The sequence below is a fragment of the Hibiscus syriacus genome, unplaced genomic scaffold, assembly GCF_006381635.1.
Source record: "Hibiscus syriacus cultivar Baekdansim isolate YM2019G1 unplaced genomic scaffold, ASM638163v2 tig00111234_pilon, whole genome shotgun sequence".
NCBI classification, from domain to species: domain Eukaryota; kingdom Viridiplantae; phylum Streptophyta; class Magnoliopsida; order Malvales; family Malvaceae; genus Hibiscus; species Hibiscus syriacus.
In genome coordinates this window covers 526,232-547,077 of record NW_024063028.1, presented here as the reverse complement: position 1 = coordinate 547,077, position 20,846 = coordinate 526,232, and the positions used below count along the sequence as shown (strand labels likewise).

At 34.1% G+C, this 20,846-nt stretch overlaps 1 protein-coding gene, 1 non-coding gene and 3 pseudogenes across 2 annotated transcripts; 1 reads left to right on the top strand and 4 right to left on the bottom strand.

The window, feature by feature from the left end:
- Positions 1-6,608: 6,608 nt before the first annotated feature.
- Positions 6,609-7,855, bottom strand: LOC120156703. Its single transcript, XM_039167982.1, has 5 exons — positions 7,840-7,855; positions 7,293-7,373; positions 7,073-7,150; positions 6,874-6,996; positions 6,609-6,736 (listed from the first exon to the last, which is right to left on the bottom strand). The coding sequence occupies exons 1-5, from the start codon at positions 7,853-7,855 to the stop codon at positions 6,609-6,611; spliced, it is 426 nt and encodes a 141-aa protein (XP_039023913.1).
- A 98-nt stretch (positions 7,856-7,953) lies between these two features.
- On the top strand, positions 7,954-9,195 carry LOC120156702 (annotated as a pseudogene).
- A 4,719-nt stretch (positions 9,196-13,914) lies between these two features.
- LOC120156623 lies at positions 13,915-16,125 on the bottom strand (annotated as a pseudogene).
- A 2,039-nt stretch (positions 16,126-18,164) lies between these two features.
- LOC120156624 lies at positions 18,165-20,363 on the bottom strand (annotated as a pseudogene).
- A 301-nt stretch (positions 20,364-20,664) lies between these two features.
- On the bottom strand, positions 20,665-20,738 carry TRNAR-UCG. The gene has a single exon. It is a non-coding gene; the product is annotated as a tRNA-Arg (tRNA).
- Between the last annotated feature and the right edge of the window lie 108 nt (positions 20,739-20,846).

The window sequence follows — 20,846 nt, the reverse complement described above, 5'->3', positions numbered from 1 at the left end:
TGGATACGTCACAGTTGTGCGAGGGAAGGCCCGCGGTAAGGAGAAATAATAATGACGACACATCCTTTCGAGTATGTAGATTGTGTACTCGCTCTATGACTGTGACACATGTTCGTAAGAGGTATGATCGTTGATTTTGATGAGATCGTTTAGCCGGGACTACGCATATGGCGGATGCTGTCGGACTTTAAGATTGGTAGACCTGCGAGTGCGGCTGGGAATTAATGCTTTGAAATTAAAACGGTTGGGGAAAAAAAACCGAGAAATTTCGCACGGTTAATTTTACCGCTCTTCCTCTCACCGGCAAAACGATGGAACACGCCGATACCAATATAACTAATTCTCACTTTTTCTTGGGATATATTAAATTTCAATCCCTGAATTTAATATTTTTTTCAATTTGATCCCTACATAATTTTGCCCACGACAATATTTAAACTTGACAAGTGTTGAACCTAGTACCCACCAAAAAAAAGGTGTCAACCGATCACTTTTAACCGCACACTCCAGAGATTGTTAATTATCATATTAGTATTCTTCAACCAATATCAAATAATTTAAAATTCGTTTAGGTCAATTTTTGTGCATTTCAATTGTTTCAATGGATTTTAATTAAATATCGATTTGTACTTTTGTATATTGGCTCGTACTATAGAGTAAAAGACTTTAATATTTTGAATCAATTAATTATTTTTTTTATTTTTATAATTATATTTAAAATTAATTTATAACCATTTAATTAAATTATTATACTTAATTATTGATTTTAAAATTTATATCTTTGAAATGAGTATATTTGTGTGCATATAATTGGTTAAGTTTGCATTATATAATATGTAACAAATATTTAAAAATAACAGTAAGCTTAAAATAATTCGTGTAAATATACATAATGGATATGTTTTAGCATCATAAAAATTTATTATCACGTGAATATTTATTATTTTATTTAGTGTTTGTCATATAGGGTTCACTATTTTACATAAAAACATCAAATGCATATTAATTATAGAAAATTGCATTAGCATGTAACATCTTGTTTTATGTATAAATTATATTAAGGCGGTCTATTTTAATACATTTTAAATAAATATGTCTTTTTATTAAAACGTAAAAATGTTAACAATAACAGCTAGAGGTGTTTATTATCGGATACTCATATATTTTAATTTTTAAGTGATATCAGTGATAAAAGAAAATGATGTTATTCATAGAGATCTCGAGTTCGATCAATTGTGTCTTGTAGGATATATTACCTTATAATCATCCAATATTATTAATATATTATTATTACGGCGAACTAGTTGTTGATGTAGTGCTTAGGGCCAATAATGGAGTTGGGAAATTTGTATTATTATGTCATAATTTATAAAATAATTTAGGCAAATTGATTACTAATTACGATTTCATTACCCAATTAGAATAATATAATGTTTGATAATTTCATGCAAACAATTATGGACCCGTGAAGTATAGTATATTCTTCTATCCTCGTACTATGATTAAGAGGGAAAAAAATAGAAGATGATTTGATTAGTTAAGTGTAATTGTACTTTGTTACGTTAAACAGGTTATGACTTTTCCTCTTATTTCTTCTGTTACTTAGACTATTTGTTGATTTTGGTAGACCCAAACCGATGCAATTGAATAATCAATCAACGTGAAAAACTAAGATAACATTGAAAAATAGAAAACTAATTTACTTGTTTTAATTATTTATATATTTTTAACGATCGAGTCTTAATTTGATCGCGATGATTTTTCTATTGAGGATCTAAGATTGAAGTTTGGTTTAAATGATTTTCATCATGTGTTCTCGTTTTTGTTGGTTATCTTTTATTTAATGAAGATTTTTCTCGTTCGTTATTGTTGTCTCGATACGAGACATAAGATGACGGCTTCATAATCGAGAAAACATTGAGAATATGGATTTGTGTTAAGAATTAACTTAAATTCTAATTATTAATTAAATTGGCTTTTTTTGTAATTATAACGGTTGAAGATTATTAGATAATTAAGTTTATTTAATGAGTAAATATTTATTCTAATCGCGACAAACGCAACGCAACAAAAAATGTGGCCGTATCCGTAATTTCAATCTTCGATCGATACCATTGCCTCTTTCGCCAACGACGCTCAGTCAGGGAATGCGATGTTTAAGAAAGCCGTCGCTTGCCTACCTATCATATCTCAAAGAAACCATTCTATCTAAAAGTAATATCATTATCCTTCCCGCAATGGTCGATGCAACAACGCTCGTTGATGTCCCCAAGAAATCAAGAAACAATGGCAGAAAAGCCTTGAAACAGAAAATCCATTCAACAAATGAAGCCAATATGCAATATTTTCACGTGTAATGGTGATGTTGATCATTAAAACACGTGTGGAATGTCAGCCTCCATCCGTGTTAAACCGTCATCTTCTCGCATGGTTTTCATTACCGGTGAACCGTCGCTGCGATGGGGGTGCTGCCTGGTGTTTCTTTGCAATCTCTGGTTGTTGTCATCGTCGGTGAATCGTTTTCTCTGATGGTTGTTGGAATTCCATCTTTGAGGGGGTTTTCAAGTGGAAACACGCGTGGAATTTAGAAAAGGAAAAATAATTACGTTTAGTGCGGTTAAGTTTTTAACGGAATATCAAAATAAAATAAAAAGTAAACATTATATATGATTTTTTTAAAAAAATATTAAAGTTTAGATATTAAAATAGAATAAAAGTGATACTTTAAGCACTAAAAGTGTAATTTACCATAATATATATATATATATATATATATATATAACAGCAGGACAGATAAATAAACATGAAAGTAAAACCTTCAAGTACGTTTGCGAATCGTCATTATCGGCAGTGGACCTATTGGCAACTCAATTTATGTGCCCTTTTTATTTGGTAAGAGCCTTTAATGCCCGCTACCACTTCAATTATTTTCATGTCATTTTCCCCATTATGTGAACCAAATTATTGAGCCAGTGGATTTTGAATATTAAAATTCAACATCAAACGTAACAATCGAATTATCATTAGATAAATGAAGTTAATTAAAATTTGTGAATGATTTTATTTTTTATTTGAATTGTAATTAAACTATTGTTTTATTTCAACTAAATTGTATCGTAATAGACCACAAATTTATATTTTTATGAATATCTAATCTACTTTTTGTAGATTCAAATATTGCAAGTAAGGAATATATTTTGAATTATTTAAATTATTATTTACATGATTTGAAGAAAAATGTGATGATGTTAACTTTTAAATATCTCTAATTATATTTCTTTTGTTTTTATAGATAACGAATTTGGACATTTAAATCTATTATTCGTTTTATTTTTAAATTTGTACTTAATTATTTATACTCGTTGGTTGCATATATTTAGTCGCTGGGTATCGAGTAAATAATTATAGATATCCAATAATTATTTAGTCGCACGGTTAATTTTACCGCTCTTCCTCTCACCGGCAAAACGATGGAACACGCCGATACCAATATAACTAATTCTCACTTTTTCTTGGGATATATTAAATTTCAATCCCTGAATTTAATATTTTTTTCAATTTGATCCCTACATAATTTTGCCCACGACAATATTTAAACTTGACAAGTGTTGAACCTAGTACCCACCAAAAAAAAGAAGGTGTCAACCGATCACTTTTAACCGCACACTCCAGAGATTGTTAATTATCATATTAGTATTCTTCAACCAATATCAAATAATTTAAAATTCGTTTAGGTCAATTTTTGTGCATTTCAATTGTTTCAATGGATTTTAATTAAATATCGATTTGTACTTTTGTATATTGGCTCGTACTATAGAGTAAAAGACTTTAATATTTTGAGTCAATTAATTATTTTTTTATTTTTATAATTATATTTAAAATTAATTTATAACCATTTAATTAAATTATTATACTTAATTATTGATTTTAAAATTTATATCTTTGAAATGAGTATATTTGTGTGCATATAATTGGTTAAGTTTGCATTATAATATGTAACAAATATTTAAAAATAACAGTAAGCTTAAAATAATTCGTCTAAATATACATAATGGATATGTTTTAGCATCATAAAAATTTATTATCACGTGAATATTTATTATTTTATTTAGTGTTTGTCATATAGGGTTCACTATTTTACATAAAAACATCAAATGCATATTAATTATAGAAAATTGCATTAGCATGTAACATCTTGTTTTATGTATAAATTATATTAAGGCGGTCTATTTTAATACATTTTAAATAAATATGTCTTTTTATTAAAACGTAAAAATGTTAACAATAACAGCTAGAGGTGTTTATTATCGGATACTCATATATTTTAATTTTTAAATGATATCAGTGATAAAAGAAAATGATGTTATTCATAGAGATCTCGAGTTCGATCAATTGTGTCTTGTAGGATATATTACCTTATAATCACCCAATATTATTAATATATTATTATTACGGCGAACTAGTTGTTGATGTAGTGCTTAGGGCCAATAATGGAGTTGGGAAATTTGTATTATTATGTCATAATTTATAAAATAATTTAGGCAAATTGATTACTAATTACGATTTCATTACCCAATTAGAATAATATAATGTTTGATAATTTCATGCAAACAATTATGGACCCGTGAAGTATAGTATATTCTTCTATCCTCGTACTATGATTAAGAGGAAAAAAATAGAAGATGATTTGATTAATTAAGTGTAATTGTACTTTGTTAGGTTAAACAGGTTATGACTTTTCCTCTTATTTCTTCTGTTACTTAGACTATTTGTTGATTTTGGTAGATCCAAACCGATGCAATTGAATAATCAATCAACGTGAAAAACCTAAGATAACATTGAAAAATAGAAAACTAATTTACTTGTTTTAATTATTTATATATTTTTAACGATCGAGTCTTAATTTGATCGCGATGATTTTTATATTGAGGATCTAAGATTGAAGTTTGGTTTAAATGATTTTCATCACGTGTTGTCGTTTTTGTTGGTTATCTTTTATTTAATGAAGATTTTTCTCGTTCGTTATTGTTGTCTCGATACGAGACATAAGATGACGGCTTCATAATCGAGAAAACATTGAGAATATGGATTTGTGTTAAGAATTAACTTAAATTCTAATTATTAATTAAATTGGCTTTTTTGTAATTATAACGGTTGAAGATTATTAGATAATTAAGTTTATTTAATGAGTAAATATTTATTCTAATCGCGACAAACGCAACGCAACAAAAAATGTGGCCGTATCCGTAATTTCAATCTTCGATCGATACCATTGCCTCTTTCGCCAACGACGCTCAGTCAGGAATGCGATGTTTAAGAAAGCCGTCGCTTGCCTACCTATCATATCTCAAAGAAACCATTCTATCTAAAAGTAATATCATTATCCTTCCCGCAATGGTCGATGCAACAACGCTCGTTGATGTCCCCAAGAAATCAAGAAACAATGGCAGAAAAGCCTTGAAACAGAAAATCCATTCAACAAATGAAGCCAATATGCAATATTTTCACGTGTAATGGTGATGTTGATCATTAAAACACGTGTGGAATGTCAGCCTCCATCCGTGTTAAACCGTCATCTTCTCGCATGGTTTCATTACCGGTGAACCGTCGCTGCGATGGGGGTGCTGCCTGGTGTTTCTTTGCAATCTCTGGTTGTTGTCATCGTCGGTGAATCGTTTTCTCTGATGGTTGTTGGAATTCCATCTTTGAGGGGGTTTTCAAGTGGAAACACGCGTGGAATTTAGAAAAGGAAAAATAATTACGTTTAGTGCGGTTAAGTTTTTAACGGAATATCAAAATAAAATAAAAAGTAAACATTATATATGATTTTTAAAAAAAAAAATAAAGTTTAGATATTAAAATATAACAAAATTGATACTTTAAGCACTAAAAGTGTAATTTACCATAATATATACAGCAGGACAGATAAATAAACATGAAAGTAAAACCTTCAAGTACGTTTGCGAATCGTCATTATCGGCAGTGGACCTATTGGCAACTCAATTTATGTGCCCTTTTTATTTGGTAAGAGCCTTTAATGCCCGCTACCACTTCAATTATTTTCATGTCATTTTCCCCATTATGTGAACCAAATTATTGAGCCAGTGGATTTTGAATATTAAAATTCAACATCAAACGTAACAATCGAATTATCATTAGATAAATGAAGTTAATTAAAATTTGTGAATGATTTTATTTTTTATTTGAATTGTAATTAAACTATTGTTTTATTTCAACTAAATTGTATCGTAATAGACCACAAATTTATATTTTTATGAATATCTAATCTACTTTTTGTAGATTCAAATATTGCAAGTAAGGAATATATTTGAATTATTTAAATTATTATTTACATGATTTGAAGAAAAATGTGATGATGTTAACTTTTAAATATCTCTAATTATATTTCTTTTGTTTTTATAGATAACGAATTTGGACATTTAAATCTATTATTCGTTTTATTTTTAAATTTGTACTTAATTATTTATACTCGTTGGTTGCATATATTTAGTCGCTGGGTATCGAGTAAATAATTATAGATATCCAATAAGCTCTTATACAAATGATCAAAATGAAGTTTAAGATTACAATGATAATTATTTTTGTCTTCACAATTGTATCAATGGGAGAAACAAAGCACCTAAAATTAACAATGTCCAACTATCTTTGATAGGAGATGATGACTGGTCGGACGGCGGCGGCGTGCCGAGATGGTGGCAATCCGCTCCTAGAGAACCTGAAGCAAAGCAGAGCACCATGACAGTCAATAAATGAAGCAAGTTATATTTAACCAAGTCAAACATAACCATAAACAATACTAGTCGGAGTTTAGGGTTCAAGTATCCGTCTTCTTATATATATTATGAACATTACATTCTTTGAAGCATGGTAAGGCTGTGGCATTGAGAAAATTATCGGAGTCCGCATTGCAATCGCATTCGTAGCTATTCCCATTCGTCTTACAGCTTCCGTCACCGCACCAAGTATAGCTACAAGCTGCATAAAATAACGACAAAAAATCACAATAAATACTAGTAGTAGCTAAGTTAAACAAGCTGTCCTAAGTGCATACGGTCGGTCAAATTAAACTCCGGTCGTGGCAGTGTTGGCGGCGAAGGACTCCCCGGTCCGCAATCGGAGCTAAGCGTGCCTGAAAGAAAAGATAAATAAATGTGACCCGAGACGCAAAAAAAAAAATCAATGCCGAAAAAGAGGCAGGGACTCGCAGTTGGGAACGATGCAGGGTGGTAAGGTGAGGGAACCGATCTGAAATTTCGTCCACCCAGAATTACAATCGCAATCGAAGCCGAACAGTGAACTATCCGTCTCTCGGCAACTCCCTTTTCCGCAGTTTACGATGTCACAGGCATTAACTGCAAAGTGAAACAACATGAATCATGAATGTTATGTACGCAACCATGGTTACTAGCTAACAGGGAACATGATCAAATGTTCTACAAGCTGCCTTGGTTTTGTCACCTGATCGTGGGTTGAAGATGAACGCTTCGGAAATGGCTTCCAAGCTCCATAAAATTGATGATAAGAGCACTAGACAAATGTTAGACGAGCATTATTGTAATTATTTTTAAATATATAATTGATAATTATACTATTATCTTAGATTAAAAAAATCAATCTTAAACTCGAACATAGCATAATCTTTCCTTCAAAAAGAACCCCAATCTAATTCGAATTCAAATTTAATTGTAAAAAATTGATGTTGGGTCGGAACCGTTGGATCCGGATACATGTCCATCCTAAGTGAAGGAAGTGGATGCGCGCTTATTCAAGCCGCGGAAATAAGTGGCCGTTGGTCCCCTAACCAACTTTTTCAAATGCCGTTATAACTATCCATTATCTTTTAACCTTTTCCCAACTTGATACCAGCTATAAAAACTGTCGTTCTAAGTGAAGATTGGACTAAGACGAGAAACTTTCCCAGCAAGAAAGAAAATGGACAGAACTCTAATCCAGCCATTGATCCCTGTTTTGATCTCTTCCGTAATCTTAATTAGATCCTACAGAAGAAAGTCTCTTCATTTGTCCGGAGCTATCGCCGTATTTCTCGTCATGACTATTCATTTGATACAGGTCCTTCCTTTTTTTTTCTTTTCTTTATATTCATTCTTGTTTGGTTTCGAAGAAAGTCATCAAGAAATGGGAATTTCAGGTTTGGTGCAATGTTTCTGGTCTTCTTCCTTACTTCGTCGAAGCTCACCGAAGATGGAAAAGTAAAGAAACGACGAATCGGCGTTGATTCTAAGGAAGGCGGACAAAGAAACTGGTATATTCATAACTCTCTTTAAATCTTTAAATCAATGTTGTTGATGGAAGTATGGTTTGTAAATTCAGAAACACTGATGCTCAAAGAATTTGCAAGAAATTGAATGAGATAGTTTCAGGAGCAATGATTTGAACTTCAGTATGATGATGAAACTGAGTAGCAAATATTATATCGGATTGGGGATTCTTGCTTTTGACAGTGTAATTCTAATTCCCCAATTTCTTCATTTCAGGATACAAGTTTTGCTCAATAGTTGTTTTGTAGCAGTTCTAACTCCTGCTGCAATGCTAACTCCTGGTCATCGGAGATCAGGATTCTTAGCAGAGACCTGCCGCGGTTGATCACGAATTTTAAGGTAGTTATAGTTGGCTATACAGAACAGATAATTGATGAAGTTGGATTTCCTTTTTTTGATCACTTTTCTTCTTTTGTTGCAGCGTGTTCTAAGGGGCACAAATGGAGCAGTGACGAAAACAGGTCTTACATCGGCTTTGGCATCAGGGACTGTCGTCGGTTTAACATTCGTTCTTGCCGGAATGCTCAGTACAAGTTGTATAGACAGAATGGCCTTGAAGGAGCTATCGGTTATACCCTTTTATGCATTGACCGGACTTGTAGGAAGTATCATACGATCTCTGCTGGGAGCAATCCTGCAATTCAGTGGGTTCTGCGAACTCCGAAAGAACGTACATAGAACATAGGCCTTATAAGACATGCCATGATAAGTGAACCATTTTAATGCTTGATGCATCTTCAAATTGTTTCAACCTCTTTTGCAGGTTGTTGCAAAACCTGGACCAACATTGAGGAAGATTGCAGTCCGTAACTATCTCGACAACTATGACATGAGCCTCGTCTCGGTACAGCTGACCACACTGATTACTTCAGCTGCCTATGTGTATATTTTCTGAATCCTTGATTCAGTTAAAGCAGAGGAGGCATTCCGTTGACTGGTCTTGTAAGAATATTCAAAACAATTGTCATTTGTGATTTTTAAATAAGGATTACCTACCAACAATCAGTTGATCTATTAGGATGAGACACTAGATCTCTTAAGTAAGGTCAGAGATTCGAATCCTGGCGATTGCGAATGGAACAAACTAGTTTGGCAGGATCACCTTCGCCTCTGCAATACCCAATCCAAATTAGTCGATTAATAGATAGGACACCAATGATTATACCAAAAAAATAAGGATTACCGGAATACTATAGAAACATGAGCTGTTATTGATCAATGGCTAGCCTGAGTTGTGTCCATGGCACTAAGCATCCTCTTTCAGTGGCTTTTACTATTACTCATTATATCATTCTAGGTCATCATCATCATCACATGAACCGAGTATTATCTCTCTGGATGGAGATCCTCAAGGCTCTCTCAGTCGTTCTAAAGTTAAGTGGCATCCGTGGATATTGATGGATTCTACAAACTTTCATGGCAAAACATTTATTTAAAACACACACACGTATCTAATAATTCAATAATATATATATATATATATATATACTATATAATATTAAGGCATCAAAAACAGCAATAAAATTCCAAGTCTCAAGTCATATAAATATAGCTTGTGCTGGATTCTACGTCCATTCATGGCAAACATTGGTTTAATACACACAAACACCTACATATAATAATAATAATAATAATAATAATAATAATAATAATAATAATAATAATAATAATAATAATATATCAAGGCATCAAAAACAGCAACAAAACTCCAAGCAGCACTCGTAGAGGTGTACAAAAAATCTGAATATTCGATTTTGCGTAAAAATTATCCGAAATTGGATTTGGGAAAAACCAATTTTTTTAAAGCGGATGGAATATTTAAAAACCGGATAGTATAACCGGTTTGGGAAAAAAATTGGACGATCAGTTTTTTACTAGATTAAAAACCGGTTTGAAAAAAATCGGATAAAAAACCGGGTTTTATCCGGGGGAAAATCCGGTATGGGGTTTTAAAAACTAGCCGTTGGGGGAGTTTTGTGACATTTTTTTCTAAAAAAAATCATCATTTTACCACCCTAAACATGTATAAATAGATTGGGGATGTATTTGGTTGATTACAACTTTATCAAATTTTATTACACAACACCTAAACATCTCTCAAATCTTATTTTTGTAATTTTTTGTTCATCATGGCTACAAATACCGACCCTAACACGACTGAATCTTCCGTTGGGGGAAACCTTGAAGTCGTGAGAGTGATCGAACACACTCGAAACAAAGATATTTTGGATCACTACGATTCATATGAGATGTCAAATGGCTCGAGGATGGCGCATTGTAAACTTTGTCTAAAGTTTGAAAGTTTGGATACTTTGGCTTGGTGGAAAGAAAAGGAAGCACAATTTCCGATTTTAGCCGACATGGCCCGTGATTTACTAACCGTCCAAGCTTCTACGGTAGCTTCGAAATCCGCTTTTTCTGTTAGTGGCAGGGTTATATCGCAACGGAGATCAAGACTAAGTCCCGAGTCGGTGGAAGTATGCATTTGTTTGAATGATTATTTGGATGGAGCGGCTCGGAAGTAACATATCACCACCCTAGAAGATGCAATTGATGTCGATTTGGAAATAAACTTACACATTGAAGAAGTTGAACTTGGAATATACCCTCCAAACGAAGAAGGCAAAGATGATGAAGAAGAGATGACGATGTAGTTTATTTTTAAACTTTGTTTCAATTATCGTAAACTTTGTTTTAATTATCGAACTTGTAAGTTTTTAAGTATTTCAATTATCGTAAACTTTGTTGCAATTGATGACAATGTAATTTTAACATTGTAATATTCAAGTATTTTAATTTATCGTTGATGAGTGTCTTGTGTATATGTTCTTCATATACATAAAATGTTTATAAATACACCTAATTTATCTAGAATAGTTGTGTTTTGATTAACTTTTGGTTTGTGATAGGTGTGCGTGAAATGGAACTTAAATGAGGATTTAATGCGATTAAGTGGAAGATAATGAAAGTTTGCAAGAAATGGTGATAAATGTGCTTTGATGAGAGTGTTTAAAAAGGAAGAATAAAGAAAATAGGACAAGAGTAGTGCTGCTTAGCATTACTCTCAAAGCCTTCAAGAGGAGGAGGAGTAGAGACAGATTGTACAAGAGTAGTGCTGCTCACCACCATCGGGTTTTTTTCAAACCAAAACCAGTTACACCATCCAGCCTTCCAAACCGGTTAGGATTTGAACCGGTTTTTTTTAAATCTGATTTTTTTAAAATCTAATTTTTTGACTAGGTGAAATAACCGGATCGATTTTTTATCCGACTTTGTGCATGTCTACTCGCAAGTCTCGTAGCAACAGAAACAGAAACACAGTGCGAACAAACTGCATATTCCCAAAGAATGAAAAAAAATTGAAAAGAAGAAGAAAAGTTGTGAATCAAACTTATACTAGCCAAGCATAAAGACAACCCTTTTCTTCATGGCGCCTTCTAATTTGATGGTGATGGTATACTGGCATAGCTTCATAACCTGGTGGTGCATACATTTTTTTTTGGGTCCAAAATTAGTCGAGCTTGAGGGTTTTATGTTATTACGATCTAAGAAGATGTGAAACTGAGAAAATTGCAGACGTAGGAGGATGACTTCAATGAAAATTGTCGTTTGAGAGAAGCTTTATCTTGTGCACCAACACGTGTATTGTGATGATTCATGGATAGGGACGTCGCCATAAACAAACGCTAACCAAGAGGAGAAGAATTTAAAAAAACTACCCCAGTTTAGACTATGCATGAATCCACAGTGACACTATGAATTTATATTTTGCTGCAATATGATATCTTTCCTTTTAGTTTATCCATGGAAACTCATTTTTCATTCATCAAGCTAAGAGTGGATTAGGGAGTCAACACACGTCAACCGCCACGTGTGAATGAAGGGGTCCCACTCTACAACCACAAACCCCCATGGCTTTTGTTTTTGGTCACGCCTGTCTGAACCAGCCCACACCTTGGGACCAGGTCTTTTCCAGGATGAGGTGGTCTGGACCAGGTCTCATACAGGTTAGAATCGCCAAAATTTCAAGTATTTAGGAAGTCTCATAGATTCTCTGCGGGGAGCAACCCTTCAATTCAACGGATTCTGCATGTTGATTTATAAAGATGGATTATAGTCTTTTAAGCTTATTGACGGTAAAATGTAGGTTAGGATGATTGTGAGCAGTTCACTCTTTTTAATTTAGATGGATAGGTTGTAAAAATAAGATTCTAGAAAAAGAAAAAGTCTTCTTCTCTAGTAATGCACGATCATTAATATATTAACGTTTAATGTTGATGTCAAACATAAAATCATGATAACTATTCATAAGAACATAACTTGTAAATATTATTATCATATAACAGATTTGATTATGCGTCTGATCAATAGTCATGTCAGGAATTACAATTATTAGAAGGAAATTAATCTTCGAAAGCTTGGAAGAATTTTGAAAAATAGAAAGTTTTAAAGATCTCAAGGTTCACTAAGTAGAAAATATGATAACGAGGTGTGACTTTTAAATGATTTGTGGTTTTGGGTGGATTTTCTTATCATGTCAGATAGATTTTGATTGAGGATTTGGAATCCCAATTCTGAAAACTTACAGAATATTCATATTCATACGCGTGTGTATGAAATTATATATATTTATAGAGTGGACAAAAGATAAACTCATGATGATCAAGGCGAAAGAAAAGGCAAACCAGACTTAGTTCTGCCAAAACAATGGCTTATACATATACACACACATCATATGTAGTTCAACATATAAAATTTTCAAGCCATCAAAAGCAACAGCAAAGAAACTCCAAGCAGCACTCGCAAGTCTCGAAGCAACAGAAGCAGCAACACAGTGCGAACAAACTGCAAAAATATTCCCAAACACTGAAAACCACAACCAAAAAACAAAAACAAAAGTTATATGGATTAAACTCGTACTAACCAAGCATAAAGACACCCCTTTTCTTCATGGCGTCTTCGGACATGCTCATGGTAGGACATAGCTTCATAACCTGGCGGTGAATACATTTTCTTTTTGTTCAGAATTTAGTTCTGAGATTAAGGGTTTTTATTATGATCTAGGAAGAAAAGGAAACAAGGTGCAGGAGAAGAAGACAAAGGAGGAAGTTCGTAACTTGAGAGAAGCTTTATCTTCTGCAGGAATACGTGTATGGTGATGGTTGCTGGATCGGGACTTTGCCATAAATATACGCAAATATCAGCTATCTTAATACAATATCAGAAACAAACAAAAACTTGTAACTACCACGAGCTTAAACTATAAATGAAATGACAGTGACATCCAGGGTGATCCTAAGCAAGGTCAGGCCTGGACTCTCACCAAGTGTTTAAAAGCCTAGGGTCTCCCAGTTCAGTTTTGAAGAACTAGCCCGGCTCGGATTCGGATCAAATATCCATCCCTACGTAGAATCGAGGCTTCCGGAATTATTTTTCTGAATAATCTGACAACAGTTTAACAAGGAGGCATTTTAGTGCAAATGAAGTTTCTTTCGTTCTTGTATGGAAGCTTCAAGCGTGGCTCTAAATGTATACGCAAAATATAATTCAAGAATACAACATCAAACAATGAGAGCAGCTAGAGATATATTCATGCATATTTAGCTTTTCTCGACCCGGTTTACTCGAGTGATTAACAGGCGACTGTGCATGCAGCTGGTTTCACCGGAAGAATCATGTTGGCAGCTGCAGGTTCAAAACTAGCAGCATTCTCGAGGCGTTCCCATGTTAGCTTCCTCTTCTCAGCGGCTTCGTTAGACCGGGAGTTTTCCTCCTCGAACTTACGCTGGCAGGCAAGCACAAGTTCCTCATCTATCTCGCAGAACATCTTTTTTTATGTTGTGCGTCAGGTTAAGCACTGCTTGGTTCCAATGGTTCCCGGAATTTCGCTCGAGGGCGGGGAAGATTAGAGGAAATATCACCTGGCGGTTATGCATTATAAGATTAAAGATGTGCTCGTTGTTCCACAGCAAGTGCGCTCGTTCGGCCACCTGAAAATTGGGACAAGAGAAGTAAAAAAACCGTCTCGGCTTGCAATGTTGTCCAACTTAAACATTTTTCTGGGTGATTAGAAGAGGAAAATATACCTGGTAATGGGAGCTGTTCAAGCAGAATGCAATACGCCGGAATAGTGGAACTATGATCATTAGGAACTCGGCCATGCTAGTCATCTCCAAAATCTCTTCTAACTCACTAATAAACAACAACTCTTTCTGGCTATTCGTAACCGGCCAGTACTTTAACAGTCCTGTAATCACACTATTGGCTAACTTCGGATCCTTATCTAGAAACTGTACAACACAGAATGTTAATTGCTGATGATAAACACCCACTGGTTTCGGTTTGTGTAGAGGAATAAGAGCTCTCCACAAAAATATCTTGTGTTCCTCTTTCAATGGTACGGCAAAACCGCTGATAATACTTCCAAAAATCTCGAGGAGTTCAGCAATACCATTATGCCTTTCGGTTTCAAAAACAAAACGGTAGATGATATTGCCTACAGCTTTTCGCACAAAGGGCCTGTGCACCATGAGTTTCCCGTAAATTCTGTGCAGAATAGTTTTCAAACAGTCTCTTTCCCGGGGGTCCTCGGAATCAAAGAGGTCAAGTAACCTCGAAATAAAAGAATGATCTACATACTTCTTTGCCACCTTTGCATCAAGAGAAGTACAACTAATAAATCGAAGGAGTAGGTCATACACGAGAAGCAAATTGGACCAGGAAGGATCAAACTTCGGCACTTCATCTTCCACTTCACCACTAGTGCTATTAGAACAATTTTTTGGTGGAAAAATTCTGAAGAGATTAATGGCACACATTTTACACATTGCGGCAATTGCTGATTCGTTGAACTGTGCAGACCCTGAAGAAACAAAATCGACAAGTTCTAGCAACATCTGATGTTTAAGATCTTGCTCAGCACTAGTTTTATCAGGATCACTGAGATCAGAAACCTCACAGCAAAGATTCAATTTACTAATAAAAAGGCTCTGCTTCTGCGGATTTGAAACATCTGCGAAAGATAGATTGGGCTCCACCGCCTCCACACCAAACGTGATGCTAGCAGGAAAAACAGCTGAGGAAACCTGTTTAACAACACTTAGTCGACTTGATATAATGTCCCCGATACTTGTAAATTGAGCTCCATTGCCTGAGTTAGAAGTATGGTTTCCGGACTCAATTCCAGATGAATCTAACGATTCAATTTTTTGCAACTTCCGTGGGAGTTTGCTTAAAATTTGTTTGAGCATCGTAACAAAGCAACTTCCGGAAACACAAACTACCTGAATCAAATTAACTTAATTCAATAATCTTATACAATTTCAAACTGAAAGCTAAATAGAGCTGCCGTCAATAAGCTAGAAAAAAGAGAGAATAAGAACAGGAAGATTTTTTAGTGTTGTAATAATAATTTAGCAAGAAATGGATTCACATGTGATATTCCGACGACATTCAATCAGCAGCCAGAAAGAGAAATCATGCTAAGGTTCTTAACAAGCTATAACTCTGATTAACAGGCATATTTTCATAGGATCAAACTGAAATACCAACAAGCACAATATTCAATGGAGCAAATAACAAAATCAAGAAAATGTCGAGATGCCGTGAAAAAGAGGCATCCGTCCTTGACTCCTGGAACTATAATGCCGAAGTCGGCAGCATACTGATATGTTTGTATCTTCGACAAATTGAACCCCCCAAAAAATGCTTAAAAGCCATTCCTTCTGGGAGGAATTAGATACATTTTGCTTCAGGGAATCTAGAATTCCCAAAAGCTACCTATTTTCGTGTAAGCTTCGAAATATTCCATCTACCATAGAAAACTAAGCTATTAGCAATCTTCCACATATTGGACTTTAGCTTTAATCTATAGAAACCAGGAATAAAAACGAAGAACATGAAGAAAATTCAATAAGGCAATTGCAATTACCCCAAATCACAGTGCCACATAATACTCACTTTGTGGTGAATTATAGCGAATGAAAATATGGAATTTTGTTTCAAACACAGGACAACCATATAAACCTTCAGATCTGATAAAATAAAGCGAAAAAGAGAGTAAAGAACCAAAGATCTATCACCAAATCACGATCTTATGACAAATGGAAAGATACCCAGATATTTTTTAAAAATAATATAGCAACATTGTAACTAACAGAACAACTATGAACTACAATAAGGCAGAAAAACCCAACAAATGTCATCATCAAGCACATAAATTTAGCTAAATAATTTGACCCAAAAGGACCAATAAATCAACGAGTAATGCAGTTGGGCCAAAGAATAATAACATTAAAAGAAAAAGAGGGGAAACAAGAAACCTGCACTTGTTAAGCTGTCGAAGATGGAAGAAAAAAAAAAAAAAAAAGGTTAGAGTTTAGTATTTATAGAAAGACAGCACTTTTAGTTGTTCTTTTAATTTCTGGGTCAGGGAAAAAATTGGGTTGGAGCTTCGAGTTTAAAAATGTAGTTTGCTGGATTTGGATGTACAAGAAAGATGAACAATCTGGGTTGTTCAATTGAAGAGAATGATAGGCATGTCATTTTCTTGAGAAAATTGCAACCACTAGCACCACACTAAAGACACATGATTTTACTTTTAAAAATAATAATTATTAGTACAACGATAATTAGAGTTTGTATTTGTTAAATCATTCTTAACATTTCCTAAATTGAGATAAAATAATTTTTAATTTCTGGTTTTAGAAAAAAAAATTGAATTTAATCTTTAAACTTAGTTTCATATTAATTTTTACATTTAAATTTATAATCTTTTTACTTAGATGACATGATTTTAGAGTATTGCATTATAAAAATTATTAAAAATTATTAAATTATTAAATAGTTATCTAAAATATTTTTTTTAATAAATAAAATAAGTAAGTTAAAAAATTATCTAATAATTAACAGTTTAGTAATCTGTTTATGATAATAAAAAATCAATGATCTACAATACAATTTACTCATAAATAAATTTAAACCCCAGCATTTGGATTCAAATCGTAGGAATTGACTACTAAAGTGAAATGCAATGAATTATGTGTGTGATGTGAATGGAAGTGATACAAGTCGTAAAAAGAAATTGAAAGGTTATTTCTTTTTAAAAAAATAAGGGGAAAAAGTAGGGGATTATTTTCTACTTTGCTATGAGTTCGTATTTCGCACATTTTTATTAAAATATCATTACGTTTTTACTTTATAATTTTACTAATGATATTTTTATTAAAAAAATGCGTAGAATGAAACAAAATCATGTGCCACCACGCACGTTGATTGTTGATAAAGTTTTTTATATAGTAGTTAAGATAATGGTTAACATTGTAATATATGCAAATAAACACCAAGAATCTTATTAAAAGTAATTATTAATGACGTAATTAAATGGGTTAAATGACCAAGAGAATTAAGGATAAAGATTGATGGGTGACGTGGGTTGTACCTTCTTGTCATGTGCATATGTATCAATAAATTACTAAAAAAATTACATAATATATGTTCACTTATCCAATGGAAAAACAAACTAAACTCAAATTGTATCTAAATTAAAATTAAAATTTTTCATTATCCTTTTATAAAAATGCCGAACTCAAATTCAAGGCTTGGACCGACAATATTAGCCAGCTTATGTGGTCAAATATCCAATGAAGGAAATACCAAAAATATACATATACTCTCTCAAATTAACCTAAAGTAGCCTCGCTAAAGAGACGAGAAAGAATAAAAATAAAAGAGCTAATTACAGTAAGCTCACGAAGCTTGCCAGCTAAAATAATATTATATGGGATTCAGAGAACAGAGGATACATGCTACAATGCATCGACAGTTCGACGCAAAGCAATGTCCCAACTCAGCGCTTGGGATTTGTTTCTATGTACTTTGTGCTGGAATTCGACCCATTTTTCCGAATCTTTCGGCGTTCTTCGGCCTCCACTGGGTCCTCCCCCTCACAATCTCGGACCCCTCCTCGAGTCGGGGCAAGTGCTGACACTCGATTTCACCCTCATTTACCATGTTGCCCACGTCGGCACCCGAGACTGCTGTTATTGACTGCAGCACACTGTCCCTTCCACACTCCCTCCTATACTCCAGTGTCATGGAACAAAGCTCGTGATTCTCCACAATCGGCAACGGAGTACTCTGCAACCATAATTACCTTCCCCTTAAATTGCATGAAACTTGAAAAGGAAAAGATTCAAATGAGTTCATCGGTGAAAATCGTGATGAAATATCGGCATATCAGATTTTAAGCACCGGATACAGAACAGAGATATACCTCAAGGATCCAACCAACGTACTTCACATTGTTGGCATGCTGGTTCACATCCAAGTCGCTCCATCGGGGCTGCAAATTAAGAACAAATTTCAAACAAGTGTAACAACTGAATAGTAAAACAAGTTACAAGTGGACACAACCACAACTATATTGAAGAAAGACATGGGGCAGTGGATGCTTACAGTTAAACCCTTGCGCACATATTCAGCTGTGCTGTCATCAAGTTTCACTAATTTCCGGCTATCCTCAGCGACAATTGGATCACAGTCCATAAAGTGAGGTTCTATTTCTCCTCGGACCTCTTCTGGGATTTTAGATAACCTTCTAGTCAGTTTATTCATCATCACCCACACACTGCAGATCACAAAAGGCGAAATCCAAACAGAGAGAACCAGATAAGTTACTCCAGAAACACAATTTAGTAAAAGTACACAGAGAACAATAACAGCCATTCTGTTGAGTTGCTTGGACAACCAAATTACCAATTGATTTAAAACACGTCATAAACTGAAAACTTCTTTTGGTCCATAAATTATCAATTCATTCTGGGATTGTCACAAAACATCATACTATATCATAAATTCATAAAATAGTTTGATTGAATTAGATCCTTTCATACCAGTGTCAAGAGATGATAAACAATGCCCTACCTTGTGGCTCTTGTTAAAATTTCACCGGTTTTACTATTGCTGACAAGCCAATCCCTACGCATTCCATTCTTTCCTGATGCACTGACGCAAGTGTCCACTTGAAAAACATCACCCCTGCAAGACAGATATGTGAGTCCAAAGTTCATTAGTATCAAATACGTGGAATTCGAGATGAAAAGCATGCCTCAGCCACATCAAATTGTGCACTGTATCAGCATATTGCTATGATGATACATATAAAACCACAACCACGTTGATAAAGCATGGGTGGTTTATTATGAATTGTTTTGTAGCTATAGGAGCAAACATGAGCCAAAAAGCATGTCTTACCAAGTAGGATAGCGATCAACCACAACTTGCATCCGAGTGACAACCCATATTAGGTTCTTCTTGCACATCCCAGGGGTTGCACCAAAACCATCTCCTAGCAGTCCAGCAGTTTTACAATGATTAATTGCTGTTTCCTGCAAAAAAGGAAGTATTAGTTAAAAATCAATCTTATGTAATATATCCACATGAAAACCAAATGCATACAAATTTTAGGTCATAATATTCTTTGTTCAAACATTGTAGCCAATAACCAAAAGCGAACCTGTAAATGATTCATTAGTGTCTCTATGGATGCTGTACGATCAGCACCTATCTCATAAGACCTAATTGAGAAGTTCTGACGGAAGACAAGACCATCCTGAACAATCCTCCCTATAAATGAGCATGTCCGGCCGCCTAGGCTTCCAATCAAGCATCATTCACTGCTTCTCGGCAGCCAAGAAAATGGTTGTGATGGCAGCACGAAGCATGCTCCAATCAGGTAACTGATTGATAAATGTCCTGGGAGGAGAGGGACTCACAGCATCTTCATCCTTGAAACCTTCCACTGGAGTCATCACAACTGCTGTACCATTTATCTTTGGTGGCGCTTGTGCATTTGTCCTGACTTGCAAACTTCCAGAAGAAGACGATGGTTTTGAGCTACCTCCAAGGTTAGTAGATCCATTTCCAAGCGTCTTGCATTTGGAGACAGAGGAGTCCGGGGAAGAAGTGATAGGAAAGAAAGCTGATGTAGCAGCGGTGGCAACCATGATTTTATAAATCAAAATTAACTTCTATTGTCCGCTGAAATTGCAATATATCACATAAGGTAAGAGTTAAGACATTTGCAAAAACACAGTGGGAGTCGAACCCACGACCTTATATGTATTTATTGACAATTATTTCTAGAATAGGTGATTAAAATATCTCAGTTGATACCTTTTATTTTTCTTAAATTATGAGTTTAGTTACATCAATATCTAAGAGTAAATTTTTTTATTCCTTATTCATTTTAAACCTTATAAAATATAAAAATTAAATTATAACAGACTAAATATTAAAATGCTTACTATTTTGAAACAACAACAAAAATTAACTCTAAGGCCTCCAAATGGTTAGTAACGTAAAACGACCACAGTGGGAGTCGAACCCACGACCTTCTGATCCGAAGTCAGACGCGCTAATCCACTGCGCTATGCGGTCCCAGGTTGCTCTAATTAAGACCAATTTTTTTATCATTTAAAGAATAAAAGTTAAAACTTATTAAGATACTGAAAATTTACATGTATCCCAAGAATTGAAAATGTGAAA